This window comes from Ptychodera flava, chromosome 13 (genome assembly GCF_041260155.1).
Source record: "Ptychodera flava strain L36383 chromosome 13, AS_Pfla_20210202, whole genome shotgun sequence".
NCBI classification, from domain to species: Eukaryota; Metazoa; Hemichordata; class Enteropneusta; family Ptychoderidae; genus Ptychodera; species Ptychodera flava.
Window position 1 is genome coordinate 25,677,446 of NC_091940.1, and position 16,905 is coordinate 25,694,350.

Below are 16,905 nucleotides of genomic sequence, written 5' to 3' on the forward strand. Positions count from 1 at the left end.
GTATTCCTATGTTGTCCCACTTGAAGTTTGTTCCTTCACTAGGGATGCCAGGATGTCTAATTTTGTTCTACTGTGTTCAAAGTATTGTTCGTATTGTTTTTTACTAGATTGAAATATATGTTCTCGTCACCATGTTTTGTGTCGTAAGTTTCTGTTATAAGGTTTTATATTTCTCTGTTATTCGTTCTGAGTCATCTATCATAAACTTTGTGTGGTATCACTGGTTGACGAGTTATTTTGACGCTTCCTTATTATGTGATTATCAGTGTCTAGAACTGCTGTTCCACTTCCATTATCTAACGGTTTGATCAGTACCTCGCCGTTTTCTGATAGCGTTCTCAAAGTATTCTATTCTGTGTTTCGGAAAGAAAACCTAGTTTCGGGAAAGTATGCAATAACATTACACTAGTCTTATTAAAGTTATTATTTACTCAGGGCATTGATAAACAAATGATCACATATGCAAGTTCAAGTTTATTACATTTATGGTTGAGTTTTATTACATTTATGGTTAATTTGTTTATTACATTTGTGGTTGCGGGTTGTTACATTTATGGTTGACTATTTTATTACATTTGTGGTTGATTTTATTACAATTGTGGTTGATATTACATTTGTGGAGATTATTACATTTGTGGAGGTTACATGGTGTACCATGTAATGTTGTGCTCTGTATAGTGTAGTGTTGTGGGGACGATGAAGCGTATTGGGGAATTGCAATTTGTAGAGGGAGTGTATTCTGTGGAGCTGCGAAATGGAGCATTAAGGGGCGTATGTACTATGTAGTGTAGTGTTGTGAAGTGTGGAGGTAAAGTGATGACCATAAAGAAAGTGTCTTGGAAAAGTAACGAGTGTTACTGTGGCTTTGTCAGATCCATATATTAGAAGCTATAAAATGTATACTTTCATTTCAATTTGGAAATAAGGAAAAATGGCATTTTAAAGGTATACAGTCACCTGTAATCTAAATATGCCCATATAGGGTCAAAATGCCCATGTGAGGGAGCTGTGTTTGAAAAGCGGCCAGCCGCTTAAAATCTGTGATTGGTTAGATGTTCTCTTTCCATGGTAACTGTGGCAAAATTGGAACGGGTGGCAGTGTACCTGTAAACTGACCCCTCACCCGTGATGCAATTTGTATGGTTGTAATTTTTGCAGTAGCAATACTTCGTTCGTTCACTTTCTTGTACTAGACTATAATAGGTAAAACCTTATGCTACGATATCTTTCAGAAGACGAATGTTCAGAAGAAGGCGAGCAAATTGTGGTGTACAAAACATTTCATCGGGAACATTTAGTCATCTGCCGAAACGAGTGGCGAAAACTCTCCTTCCTTGTGCCGGGCGATTCGGACTTCCCCGTTCTGATGAGCTTTCAAACGACCGTTCACACTGAACAGTCTTTCAGGGGCTTCAAAGCAATATATACCCAGTATTACAGAGACGATAAATGTAAGTATGAGATTTTCGTCCTGTATTTATAATTGCACTGCTGTTTTCCCGCCTTTTCCAATTTAGGGATGTCAACTCGAGTTTCATGCTGTTTACTCACCACTTAAAGCCCCACTAGCTGTATTTTTTAGCATTATTTTTATGATAATTATACTTTCAAGCTAAAATAGGTTTGTGAGAATGGACTAATTTAGGTGTGTGTATACACCTATTAATAACTACCTGCTGGGACTGTATGTGCAATTTTGAACAAAAGTAAAGATTATACTGCGATTACATGTTTTGCCCAAACATTAAATTGCAGCCCCATGCGGAAAAGCAAACACCGTGGATATTGTGCATATGTGCACTGAAATCTTCACATAAACTGCACAGAGTAGTCCAATGTAATGCATAGGTGTGAATGTTTTCAACTGTGACATTGTATGTTCTGTTTCCCTTATAATATTACCAATTTTTGAAAATGGCAGGAAATCATAATGTTCGTTAAAATTTGAATTTACTTGACAAATGTTTCACAAAGGAATGGTTTCGTAATGCAGGCAAAGCCCATATCCCCTCAGAGGGTAGAATTCAGAGAAAACCAGGAGAGAATAGGGAGATATTTTGAGGTCAACAAATTTCAAGAGTTACAGCTAGTGGGGCTTTAAGGGTTTAGGGTTAGGGACGAACAGGAAAATCAATCCTAACCCTATATCACCAACATTAACACTAACCTAACCACCGTACACTTACATTATCTTTACCAGAATATCCCCGCGTTTTCAGATCGAAAATCAACGGTGAAAATATCAAGAAAAACCGGTAGACGAGTGAACATGCAGGATCGATGGGTGTTTTCAAGAAGCAGATGCATAGTGACACATCCAAATGGTTTTGAAAGCATATTTGCGCGTGTGTATTTTCTGGCGCCGGGTGTTATTATCTCGGTAATCTAATAACGGTGACCCAGTATCGTCGTACAAGTTCAAACACGCTCCGACGTGCCGCGTAGCAAATGGCTTGACTTTGAAATCCTAAAATTTTTGCGTAGACTCTACTTCATCGAGTGGATTTAAACTATACTCAAGTTCTGATATTTGACTGAAGCTCAAATAATGTAATCTCCAAACGACACGGTAAAGAGTGAGACAAAAACTCCGTATGCCGTGTAAATTATTCTGAAGTAAGAGTCAGGGTAGGTCACGGGCATTTGTTAGTGTAATTGCATTCATAATGTATTTCCATCGATGAACAGAAAATTCAATCCAGCATTCGACGACATACCTTACGAGAAACAGGTTGAGTAAATTCATCACATCCATCTACACGGACGGATACGCCATATGGGTCACGTTATACATCAGCATCAGCAGTGCATCAGCAGTGTACATACAGGTTTTACAACCCTTTTCAGAATTAGAGCGCGAAGCCACTGCAGTGAACTGCAATAAAACTGCTCACACTAATTAGTTTCAGCTGTAGCCAGCTGGCAAAGTCGACAACATTGTATGTCCCATGCAGACAGTTTGTCTGGGGAAGTTGAAATAAAAAAGATTTGTACATGGACCAGTGCATGGTAATGTTACATTGTATCTTAATCTTGAACACAGGGTGCCAATTGTAAACTCTCATTTACAACTCGAGCCTCAGACAGAGCTAGTTTTGCCTTTGTACAAGCAGACTTTTTGGTCCTTATCAAGTAGCCTTGTTCAACACCAAAGTGGCCACGGCTACAGCTGGAACTAATTAGTGTAAGCAGTTTTATTGCAGTTCACTGCAGTGGCTTCGCGCTCTAATTCTGAAAAGGGTTGTAATTCTACCTACCCCTCATCATTCGTTCTGCTATGATCACACCCTGTTTGCCAAATAGGCTGCACTTTACACCACACTGCATTCAGAAGGATAATACTTTAAAGTAGATACGGGGAGAACTATTGTCGGAATCTGTTGTTCTCTGTGATACACACCGGGGATACACATAATAGCACCCGAGCACGATATACAGCGACGACGCACACCAGTAAAATTTTGTCTAAAATTCTACCCTCAGAGGCGAATATTAAAAACACATTGGTACAATCAGTAACAATTCTACAAACGCGGTCAGTGGTAGTACGTATCTGCTGTATGATTTTATCGATTTTTCTTTGATATTTCATTAGTTTCACTATTTCCCTGTTTATTATTTGCCAAAACATTTCGTGCCTGCCTGATTAGCACCAACAATCACGCATGCGTAACACCTAAACCGCGTGCATAAACGCGAAGTCCGTCTGCATGCGAACAGCACCCAGTCTCTGCTGAGCCCTCAATCATAGAGTTAGGCGTGGCACTGTACGCCATCATAAATTTGATCCAATCAAAGTGCACTTAACGATCGTTGATTTCAAAATGTGTTCAGAGAATCCTCTTGAAAGAAAAGAACGAGGAGGCCTGCCAAGGAAGTGAGTAATTGAAATGTCGTGTTCGGCGATTATCCTATCGAAGGGATCAACTTTCCGTCTCGCATCCTTGACGCAGACAAAACACTAAATACCGAAAATAGTAGCACAATTAAATTTTATTAATTTGTCATTCCGCTCTCCATCGTAGGATTATTGTATTAAGTTTAATTCCACGGTGAAACGCTGAAAAATAATCGCGGGCTCACAGACAGGCACTGTGTGATAAATTAAATCGTAGGTGTTGGCACTGCAATGGCTAGACAACTGTTAATCATCAGCCGACCATGCAATAGCAATGCGTGGAGCAATCTCAAATTCGGTTCAAATAAAGAGCCCAGAATGATTTTTCTTTGCCGGTTGTATTAACCTTAAAGTCATGACAAGAAAGTAATCCCGCGCCGAAGTCGCATTGCTGATATTTTCATGACGTTTTATCGAAATTCCTCTTCGCGTATTTTGTTTTTTTTACATCGCATTACAGAAACCGACAGTGTACGATGTGCACGATTCAATTTATGGTGTACTTTTAAAGCAACCGCGCGCTTATTAGATTTGACGTCGACATTTTGAATTATCGAGGGGGGGGGGGGGTTGCAATTATAGGTTACAAAGAAACCATTCGGGAATCCGGGTGCTGTATTCAATCAACTTGCATTCATCAGAATATTGGTAGTTGATTTATACTTTTGAAAGGATGTAGACAGAGAGATTAGCCAATATTGTATCCAGCCTAGTTTAGTTTTCAGTGAATCGCACTTTTGAATATTGAAGATTAATGTTTAGGAATTTGTTGGTACGGAACGAATTAACCTTGTATGAGCATTGTAGTCGGGGAAAATTGTCACGTGACTTAGAGACAGTATAGTTGACCTCCCGAGGAACTGACCTCAATGGTGCGCAGCTAAACACTGAACATCATCGTTATTATAATCAGAGTTTCAACGTGAGGTAGGCTTAGCTGAAAATTCACAAAGAAAGCACAGTTTGTTGTGAATATACCGTTTCGACTCGTTGGGCCGATGGATTTGACGGTGAAATATTCATGACTCATCCGCCTTCGATAGCGACAATCAACGTCTAGCTGTGGAACAAGGGAGATGAAAGCTGAAAACGATTGGAAAGAAAAAGGCGGTCTCTTGTGATTGCGATACTCACCCACGAACGTCAGCAATCCATGGGTCCCATGGGAAAGAGCAATAACTGTGATACAGCGACGGACAAACATATTGTCTTAAAGAATTATCAATTACTTTCCTTTGAAATGATTGCAATGAAATCATTACGCACGAAATAAAAACGATTACAGACATTTAATCAATCTTATCGAGACATTTCATGTATGTATAACCGTTTGTAAAGGGGAAAGAGACACGAGATTAAAGAAAAATGAGTTAAGCTTATATGCGACCACCTCTAATAATATATATATATATATATATATATATATATATATATATATATATTATATTTAAAACGATGATGTAGATGAACCGCGAACCTATTTATTTATTTATAGACATAATTTATCAAAAATACATAAGAACTCGTTCCTTTTTATGTTTAAAGTACAGAATCTTCACTTGCGTTGATCTAATAAGGTGCAAAAAAGATTTTTTTTTAAAAATAATTGTTTTCAAAATTATAAACGACATAGAACCCAAACGGAGAGCAATGAAGGACACACATTTGACGTTTTCAATATTTCCATTGCAAATTTTGGAACTGCTCCCCCACCTGTATTTTCAATAAGGATGACGGACCTATATCATGCATTGCGATACGTAATTTGAAAGTTACGCTGTAAAATATTGTACAACTCATTTGGAAAAATCACCTTCCAATTTGAATTCATCCATTCCCGTCAGAAGGAGAACAGTTTGTTTATTTTGGCAAAAATAGGTTTGCGTAACTTTATGCCTTATGAACCACTACAGTCGTTGTGGTGGTGAACAAACACGGATAAAATTCCTTAATCAGAGTGTAACCAACGGCGAAAGTCGATAGTTCAATCTTTTCCCATCGATCGTTACTTGCAGGCTATTTGCACGGTGAATTCTGAAACGACATTCCGAACGCTGCGAGCATTCAACGCACCTGGCATGCGGCGAAACCTTATCTACAAGCTAATGTGTGACTCACCCACGGCTTGAAAGAAAACGCCCTACAGAACACGAATTTGCAAAATGAATCATTGTTACGCTCGCATTCGCAATGTCATTTTGAAGAATTTGATGACCCTATTTATTGAAATCAGACGAAATGTTTTCAAATCACACAAAGAAAAGTGTGTTTATTCCCCTCGGAGGTCGCCTAAGGGGACCTAACATAAAAACAGTGTCCCTAAGGGGACCTTACATAAAAACAGTGTCCCTTTGGACCTTAATTTTTTATTTGTCAGTCTTATCAGAGATTTTCTTTCGAATGAAGCGAGTAATTTTCTCTGGCCTTCGGGGTGCCTCGTGCTGTGTGTTTTCAAGAACATTTATGGACGCGTACCATGGCAATAAAAACCAGCGGAAATGATTGAAACTATCGAAAAGCCTTCAATTTAGATTTTAAAAAAAATATTTTTCTCGCTGAATATAGTTATGCGTTTCACAGCATATAATGTTACGACGGGTAAATGAAGAATAAGTCGACGAACATTTTTCGGTAATGATTGTAATCAAAGAAACGGTATTTCGGATGTAATTGGTGTTTCAATTGTAAACAACAATTCCTTTTTTAGCTATGCGAATTTCATGAATGTAGTGTTTAGCCGAAGAAAAATAGATTCTGAATTTTTTTTTCCGTAGCGATATGTTATTAATAGTTACGCTTTTCAGGTCGTTCAACATTGTGACGCTGTGAATGGCGATATGCACGTTTTTAGAGTCGGCGAAGCATGCCGATTTCTTCAGAATTAAGTGTTTTTTTTATCTCTCCTCTAGGCATATAGATATTTATTGAAGGTTAAACAAGGCTGAAAACATTTTGCAGTTTTTACCTTGCAATTTATCCGAGCTTTAACAATCCCTACCAATATGTGATGCTACAGGTATTATAAAGAATGATTTCACATCAATTCTAGCAAAAATTCTACTATTGCCTGACGTAATTCAAAGTGTTGTTTATTTACATTTACGACAATACAGATGGAGGTAAAAGTTGTAGACATAGAGATTTTCACTGCAGCGTGAGCGGTCTATGCATCCCCGAGTCGGCTGTGTGTGATGGTTTGAACCATTGTGGAGACTTTCAAGACGAACGTAACTGTGGCCAAGGTAGGATTGATCACCCCTTCATACAATAGTTGTACACGATCACTCTGAAGCACAGTCACATCTCCAGCACATGAAAGTACGTCTAGTTTCTCCGTGTAAATGTAGTGCTAGACCCTTTAGAAAAGCCTCCATGAAATTGTCAGGTACCATCGGGTACCGGATTTGCATATTATGGTACAGGCTTGAAACCAAACTGGCTGCAAATATTACACATAATTTTTTCTATACTTTTCATTTTACTTATTTACTGGGTTTTTTTTAAATAATCGATTTTTTAAATTTCTGTGACAATTGCATATTATTATGATCACATTATAACACACTTAAACACCAGAAAAGGAATAATACACAACGAAAAAACAAAACATTAAAACAGAAAGTAGGAGAACAATGTTTGAAATTGGAGTACTCCTTTAAAAGGAGGGTCGTAAAAAGTCTTGTCAGCACTTGTCTCTTTCGGCCTCAGCAAAGTCCCGGCAATGAAAATGCCTAGTAAGTCAACCTGCTCACCCCGAGTTCCTGTAAATAGGTCCACACTCATCATTACTTTGACAATGGGTTTGGGCCAAACCATGGCGTTGAAAGGGTTAAATAAGTCTTAATCAAACGATGATCTCAGATTCAGGTTATACCTAATTTATACGTATCTCTGTAAGTTTTTATACTTGGCAGGGTGCTGAATATCTGTACATAAATGAATAAATGAATAAATAAATAAATAAATAAATAAATAAATAAATAAATAAATAAATAAATAGAATAACGTTCCTAGAAATACTGTCAAGGTCTACATGCTAATTATGCAACTTTCAAGGAAATTCAAGAAATTTCCCTGGATTTTATATTTGTGATCCTGCTCTCAATATAATCTTCGCCCTTTCGAAAATCTGGCCAGCGGCAAATGTATGCAATTTGTCTGATGAGAACGCGGGGCCTAACAAGGACGTCAGAATGGCAGAGAGTTCAGTTCAGGAAAATTCCCATCTAGTAGAACTATTTATCTCTTAGCAAGTGACTCATAATCCGTGATTACAGTCGTATACGAGATTGCATTACTCTGGGCAAAGTCGAGATGGGTGAACAATGGCAATTTTCAAAAGTAGAAAATTACAGGATAGAACCCAGTAATCAAGGCCAATAATTGCTTCCCCTCAGTAGACCATGTGATTCCGATAAAATATACGTTGTTCGAAGGGAAAAGCAGACACGGTGTGCTATTTTCGGCGTATGATTGCCAATGTCAGAAATGTTTGGAGCAACGATGGCTTCTTGAAAAACGTCTAATACAGTTATACTCCAACCGAGAAACTAATCTATACTCTACGTCAATATATGGATGGCAATTTTCAAAAGAACGGCATTTCCTTTGCGAATCGTGTCCTTGATTCATTGTTCGGGATTTTCAGTTCAGTGTAACATCTCGTCGCTTGCAGCTACTTTGATTTAAAATGTAATCACGCCAACAGAGCAATTCATTAGAGAGAAAGTTAGAGAGTTCAGAAGCGAGGTCTCCTAATTCTTCCAAACACGTCAGCCTCTGTTGAGCTAGATTTATTGAAAACAAATACCTCCTGGCGATTATGGTTGTCAAATCAGCTAGCCCGTCAGTTAAGTAAAATTGTAATTAGAGGAACTGGCCAACAGGAATACATTTTCACCATCCACTAAGGTCTGATATGTAACGATAGCGCCGAAGTTTGACATAATCCTAAGTAAACATTCCAGTTAAGATGTTATTGTATACAAATTTTGATTTAAATGGGCACCAACTAGACTTTTACACTAATCTTAGAATTTTGTCGGAATTCAAGTTTACCCTTCACATGACATCACACCATAAAAGTTCTGCTGCAGATCATGCAAAAAACGATTCTTTCAATTTAAAACTGAATAATTTATTTTGTAAATTCCTTCTCCCCGCAGACTTTTTGATTCCGCCACCTGAAGAAATATGCAACCCGGAAGAGTTCTACTGCGGCGTGTACGGTAGCGGTTCGTGTGTCTACAGACAGTACGCCCTGTGCGATGGCTGGAAAGACTGTAAAGATGGCTCGGATGAATTCGGCTGCCCTGAGATGCGTATGTATATTTCATAACAAATTTGAAAGGAAATCCGTCATGGTGACTAGAATTGGTAATGATAAGTGAGCGTGAACACGATTACATTGAAATTCGGATAATATCAGATGGCCGCAATCGTTTTCTTCTCATAGTTTACAGTTCTTTTAAGGTAGAATGCGCCTCGGGGACAGATATTCGGACTCTCAAAATTTTACAATTGTTTTCTGATATACCACTTGTGGGCGTTCATTTTAAGCTCTTGGTGTATAGGAAAACCTTTCACCGCTTTTTTCGAAATTCGAAAATTTTATTTTTCTCCATAGAGTTAACACAGGGATGGCGGCCATTTTGAATTTTAAATAATCGGTAAATCTTGGGTTATTTGTATCTCTAGTACCGAAATTTACACGGTGACCCCAGGCTTTATTCTTGATTTTGAAAGAGAATGGTTGAAAGATTCCTTATGGCAAGTTTGAGCAAAAGTTTGAGTCTTTTACATTCGAGGCGCATACTACCTTAACTTAACAACTTTGATATGACATTGCAAAAACAGTTCTTTCGTTCTTCTCATGTTGGGTTCTATCAGTATAAAGAGAAGACAGCTAAAACAAAGTATATTTGATTTTGTTATATTCTCTTATACGACATCGTGAATAATTCAGTGTTAGCTGTTTCGTTCGGAAACTACGGTTAGAACATTTTGAACTCATTACGCAACATTGAGAAAAAGAAGACAGTACGGTTGTTGTGACATGATGCGTTCGATAAACCAGTATAAATGAATCTAATTTGTTTTGCCTAACCTTAAATTTGTATTCAAACGCTTTCGATCGATAGACGAATTGACTGGAGATTTTCTCAAATGCAGTGTAGGAACCGGGTCATGCATATTTCACGACGAGTGTGTTGAAATATTTATCATCGGTAAACATCTTCTGCGTCTTGGTCGTGCCCTGAATCAGACTTCGACAACAATTACCCAACAGAGCCATTAGCTGCATGTTATACACAGGCGTTGTAAGGTATATTCATGTCGGCGTTATCGTATAAAAGCGACCAATTAGATATCGTCTTACAGGCGGAAATCTAACGACAGTTAGGGTAATCTCGCACGAAAAGTCACGTGATTGGCCAGTGTCAATTCCAGTGGCTAAATTAATGCAATAAACGAGAGCAGGTAGGATAGTGAAAGCGTTCGTATTTCATCATGGCAAATATTTCGTCGTACACGAGGGAGAATTATAAGAAAATATGCTGTGGACACATTTTCTGTTGAAGTATGGTGTCAGTGCCACGTGTAGTTGAAGACAAATTGCAAGCGGTAAAGCGAAATCATTTCCCCTCGTAGACCTTTACGAATAGGAATTTCAAATTCTATACAAGATTACATATAGGCATTATTGAGCAATGCTTAACGTAAGCTGCTTTGAACAGGACATTTCTCAACTATGGAAATCTCTGAAAGCCGTGGCATAAAATATCGATCTCCGTGATTTTAGAGTCACGCTCCATGTAAGGATTCATAACACGCGTAAGTAGTACGTCTTCCCGCTAAACATGCTTTTTTCACATCACAATGGCCTTGACAATGACAGAACATGCTGGTCACGTACGTGTGTGACACGACACGCTAGACTGGAAATGCCCGCTCAGATCTCGTAAGAAAATGTCAGATTTGCCGTGTGCTGTTCGGTGCATGCAGCCTCCCGAGACGGCCGGGAGCAGCTGCCTCCATGCCGCTCATTTTTTATCGAAGCATGCCTTCCGCAAGACGCGCATTACCGGGTTTTAATGTCTCCCTAAATGCAAATGATAATCACTATGATAATCTTATGCATATTCATCTGTGCATTAATTAGACATCACAATTCCTTAAATTTAGAGAGACCACAATTCCTTATTAACATCAAAAAGCAATCATGGTTGAGTGACAGATTATCTTTATGCACAGGACGTGATTTAAAAAGGAATGTGACGAATCGTATTCATATCATAAATCTGAGCCTAAATTTAGCGGATTCAATGCTGCCAGTTTATCTCCAGCTTTCAATTTGCATAAAGTACATCAGGTTTTCGCCGTGACACATTTATAAATCGTTCCTTAAAAATAATCAGAGTCATGTTCATTTTTATGCGTCGCACAATCAGGAAACAAAATGAATATATAAATATATTTTTTTCAAATTCTTCGGAGTGCTTTCACAATCGTCTGTTGCTGACAGTTCAAATACTTATCATAGTGACCTTGACCGAAATAGCTAAATATCATTATTTTATCATGTCGCTCGGAGACACACAGGTTTAGCAATCATGTGTTTTTAATATTTATTTTTTATGGAAAAAATTTCCTTTCAAAGCCAAAAAATCCTCAGTTCTCTTGAATTTGACACACAAATATAACATTTCAATTTCTTTCCAGCCAAAGTCGTTTCCGGGGAAACTATCGTCGGTATTCTGATTGGGATCGTTTTGGCGGGATTCTTCTTGGCGCTCATCGCCATGTGGATTTACAAAAGGGTCGAGAAAACGCGGGAACGTGCCAAGAGGATGAAAAAACCCGCTGCAGAGAAAGACCCTCAACCGACTGCTGTCTAACAAGAATATGTGCATACATTTTGGTTTGATCATGGTGCTTTTTTATACATAGAAGCTAGGAATGTACAAGCTAGACGCAAGCTGTGGAAATGTGTCTGTTTGCATGTTTGGATGTGAACTTTGAACTCTTCGCTACCGTGTTATTTCACCAATCAAATTTGGACAAAGGCTTCTGATGAGGAGTCACATGACATTGGCTTCTTGTTTGAATACATATGTGTTTGGCATAATCGGCTTTGATTCTCCAGGCGGACAAGACCTTTGTAGAGTTCGATTGATTCCCCTTTCAGAGTGAGGGGCCGGCAAGAAGAAATTCAAAGCAGCCCGAGATGTCTCCTGTAAAGTAGGCCCAGATACTATCCAAGAAAATCGATGATTCCACCTCTTTTGGAATGCAACGCCTACACATAACGAAACCTGCAATTAGTCGACACCGAAAGCACAAATCGACCGCCTGCCTACGCGGGAAGGAATCCCCGCGATTTTCAATTTTGTACATCTCGCCCGAAACCATGCTAAATCAGCAATCGATACAGAGAGTTTCGTCGCTCACGCATGTGCAGTGAAACGGCCCCGACGATACGACTGTTTCTCACAAGCAATAACCTACTTCACCTTTTTTGTGACACAGCTCTAATGTGCGGTTGTAAACGATAAAATGTCGTGAAATGGGAAAGATGGGCAGATTTTAAACAATTTGAGACATTAAATCGTCATTTAAACCCAATCGAGCGTGACGTACCCTTTTCATTATAAAATATATGGACGTCTGAATCTGTTTATATTTTAGCTTGTCTGAACAAAACTTGTAAAATGTCGGTTTTTTTCAAGTGCTTGTTCATAAATCGTTCTCTGCTATAATTTGTCGACCATTTATTTGACTGATTTACTTCAACGTGAGTGATTTTGATATGAATTTCAATTTCATGGAACTTTGGCGTGTTTGTATTATTGTGTGCGACTTCTGTAAGTACTGTGTGGCCAGCTGGACCTGCGTGCTGTCATCAATTTGTGCCAACAGACCCTGCGGAGACATGAGTCCTGAACTAGGCTCACTGTGGATGACATTTTCGCTGTCACGGATGTCGCAAATCACAGCAAAATGTGTCTCTGAAGGATTCTCAAAACTGTTTACGTTCAAACGGAAAGAGATCCGGAAGAAGAGATTGCTCAACCATTATGAATTGTCAACCACTTTATGTGCGTGTCAGTTGGAAGTTCTCTGTCTACTATAGGCTACGTTGTGCAGCAGCAATGGTGCCCTCAGCGGCAGATATCTAGATGTCGGCGCTGAGCGTGGGAAAACATATGAAATCCATGCTATACGATGCTTTGGTGACGACGATATCATCCCAAATTGTGATATCAGGATTAATTTGTGTGACAAGTGAGCAAGGATCGTCGCGTACATCTTTATCCTTAATCTCTATTCATAGATCACGGTGAAAGTAATTTTTCCAATTGTTGGGGAGTTTCTTCATTTTTAAAATAAACGTAAGTTTGATTACGCCCCCACACTAATGTCACAATGGATATCATGTTTGACCATTTTCCTGTTTTGATTGTTGTTTTTGCGCGTCTCTGAAAAGCATGCCTAACTTTAGAAATACTCTAAATTTACTTTTCCAAATCGAGGACGCCAATTTACTGTGCTACACTGGTCACCACATAATAAATGACAGTTCACGTTAAGAACGTCAAGTTTAATTCATGAAAATTAAAATCTGGAATCAAATCTGTTTACGTGTTTTCGGGAAATCGATGTACAGATTTTTTTTACCGAAAGTTATTAGTTTTATCGTTAAGTAATGGCTACATGATATACATTTTATGCAAAGATGTGTTTTCAATGAATTTTATCAGGAAACTAAATATGATCTTCAAAATATGGTATGTTACCAACTTGAACTTGTAACTTAATAGTATAGCATAATGCTACCGTTCTTATAATATATTGTCCATAATTCTACAAAAGAGACGAGAAGGATAACTTTGGTCTTTTGTGAATTCATTGGAGACTTCAAACTGGGCTTTTGAAGCGTACTTATCTGTCTCTGATGATGACAACCACAGTAAAATATGATGACGTTATTCGGTTTTGCCCTAACTTTGGAATGCCATCACCAAGTTAACCCCAAAGACTTCATCTCCGAAAACACAGCTCTATCACTTCAACCGTTGGCCGTCATCCCCTACATCATCGCTCGGTTGTGTGTTTGTTTACTTGTTTTTCTTTTGATCGGCATTCACGTCGGGCCAAAATAAGTTACTTTTTCAGTGATGGAGTCTCTAGTGAGAATTAAACGACTGAAACTTCCCAGGATAAAAAAACGGACGAAGGATGTTTCTTTCCAGGGCAATTTCTTGATGTATATGTGTATGTAAAATTGTACATCTGTCTTTGATATCGAATGTGTTCTTCTGAGAATGGTATCATCCATACATACATAGGAAACTAATCCGTGTAATTTATCCATTTCACGAACTTGTACGATTAAATGCTCGTCATTCATCTGTTCTTATACATTGGTGTCTATTTACTTGAAGATGAAATAAACACAATTCGTAATTTTTAACCCGGAAGTGGATTTTAATGCTGTCATTTCTTAAAGTATGTTCAACTACTTTTGTTCTGTTTGTAAAAAAACACCTGTAAATTATTGTTTTACTTACGAAATAATGTAAAACTACCGAGCACTCAGCCTGTCCATACAGCCTGTGTGCGTAATGTAATGATGTTGTTGGTGAGAGTATTCTTGTCTGGGCTGGAATTCATTTGTCAACAATAATGTTACCATTGTGTATTGCACACAGAGCGTTGTGTTTTGTAGGCCAGTACTTCATATTTCAACATATCCGAAAGAGATGAATAAAAAAAACTTCTTTTATGAACAAAAATAATTACTATGTTATCAAAAGTTACCGTTGTAAAGTGTACTTTCGTCTTTAATGTCCTAAGCTTTCACTTCTTGAGCTAAATTTGAAGGCGCCTCGTTGATAGATACTTAGACTCGCAAATCCCTATTCTTGTTTGGTAAAAGCCTATGTGGAAAAATGTTGAAGCCTGTCTGTAGATAATATGTTTCCAACGCCTTGTGTGAATATGATACTTTAATTCTTCCCTTTAATTAAATGTTACCCTTGCATAGAGAATATAGGCAATTTCGTTTTCAACTATGAGCAACTTTTGTTTCTCTTATTCAAAACTGTACGTCGTTAATCGGTTTAACTACTCGCTACCTTTACGCATGTTACGCATGCCACAGTCAGGACGGCGCCATTCGTAGACGCGCTAAGCGGTTTTTCTGGGCATGCGTTTTAACCTTGTTTACGAATTTCGGAGGTAACAGAATCCCTCGGGGGGAGTTTCGCCCTCCTGTCAGAGAGTTTCTTGGAAAACTTATGTAACTCTATCTGTGATGTAGGTAACCTCTATAAACAAGTCTGGGTTTGCTTCTTGAGCTTCAACTACTTCATTTCACAAACTGTACTGTGTACAGACGGGTTATCACTTTTCAATCAACTAACCAATCAACCATCAGGGAGCGTATTGCACTTGGTCCTCAATTAAGGTAAAACGCGCTTCAGAGACAGATATTCGGACTCTAAAACTTTTAAAATTCTTTTCTGATATACCACTTGTTGGGGTTCATTTTAAAGCTCTTGGCGTAAAAAAACTTTTCATCGGCTTAGTTTTTCGAAATTCGAAAATTTTATTTTTCTCCATAGAGTTAACACAGGGATGGTGGCCATTTTGAATTTAAATATCGATAAATCTTGGGTAATTTGTTTCTCTAGTACCAAAATTTGCACGGTGACCCCCCCCCCCCCGATTTGTATTCTTGATTTTGAAAGAGAATGGTCGAAAGTTTGCTTGAGGAAAGTTTGAGCAAAAGGTATAAGTTTTTTCACTTTCGAGGCGCATACTACCTTAACAATCCATCAGAGATACTTTCAGTCCTTATTGTCACTATCCCAGGGATGCGCAAAACACTACTACATGATAAAATGCTTAATGTTCAATGAAAATATATGATTAAAACTATACATTCAAAGAATTTTAATCCCTTGTTACTCTTTAAGGTACAATGCACCTCGGAGCAGGTATAAAACTCTGGGTTTTTTTTTAAAAAACAACACTTTTCTGGTCTACCACGTGTGTGGGCTCGTTTTGAAGTTCTTGGAGTGAATACAGTATCAACCGTCTTATTTTTGTGAAAATCGAAAATGTATAATTTCTTTCTATATAGTTAAGGTGTTATGCGCCTCGAAAGTGAAGGATTTCGCTCAAACTTTCCTCAGTGAAACTTTCAACCAAATCAGGGGCAACCATGCAGTTTGGTACCAAAGAATCAGATTACCTAACATTTACCGATATTTGAAATACAAAATGGCCGCCGACATCCCTGTGTTAACTCTATCGGGGAAAAATAAATTATCAAAAAACTAAGACGGTGAAAATTTTTCTGTACTCCGATGGCTTTAAAATGAACCCCAACAAGTGGTAAATCAGAAAAGAATTGTAGAAGTTTGATAATCCGGATATCTGTCCCCGAGGTGCAGAGAAGAGATGATGGCCATTTTTAATTTGAAAAATCGGGAAATTGATGATGGTCTGTTTCTTAGTATCACAGATTACACGATAGCCCCTGATTTGTATTCTTGGTGTTGAAGAGAGCGGCTGAAAGTTTCATTGAAGAAAGTTTGAGTGAAAGTTAAATACTTTCTCATTCGAGGCTGTACTACCTTAAAGGTTAGTAGCAACAATTTTGTTTTGTATTTCAATCGCTCGTTCTTGTTCTGCTCGACAAAGCATGTTCAAACACCCGTTACTTAGTTTGTCAAAACAGCATCTATACGTGTAAAATACACTGTTATTGTTTACATTTGAATTCTGGTCCGGACCAGAATTCGCTTGTCAAAAACAACGCAGTCTTCACATGCACAGACTAAGTTAACAAGTTGAATTCTGTGTACATGTATCTCAACATGCTTCGGGGAGGAGAACAGGGACCTGTTATAGTTGATATTAAAACAGAAATTGAGAAAAAATCTCAGAAAATTTGCAGCTACCAACCTCTGTAACTTATATGTCATTTGACCACACAA

General features: G+C 38.2%; 1 protein-coding gene across 2 annotated transcripts in view; it reads left to right on the forward strand.

Moving 5' to 3' along the window:
- The window catches only part of LOC139147963 (low-density lipoprotein receptor-related protein 12-like), a 36,015-nt gene extending 23,358 nt beyond the window's left edge, over positions 1-12,657 (forward strand). Inside the window, exons 6-9 of one of the 2 annotated variants that reach the window (XM_070719216.1) lie at positions 1,233-1,451; positions 7,012-7,140; positions 9,064-9,219; positions 11,621-12,657. In XM_070719216.1, coding sequence (XP_070575317.1) covers positions 1,233-1,451; positions 7,012-7,140; positions 9,064-9,219; positions 11,621-11,796 — 680 coding nt within the window. In that variant the 3' untranslated portion in view covers positions 11,797-12,657. The remainder of the gene's footprint in view (positions 1-1,232; positions 1,452-7,011; positions 7,141-9,063; positions 9,220-11,620) is intronic. The other variant, XM_070719217.1, reaches the window with a different exon arrangement.
- The last annotated feature ends 4,248 nt before the right edge of the window (positions 12,658-16,905 follow it).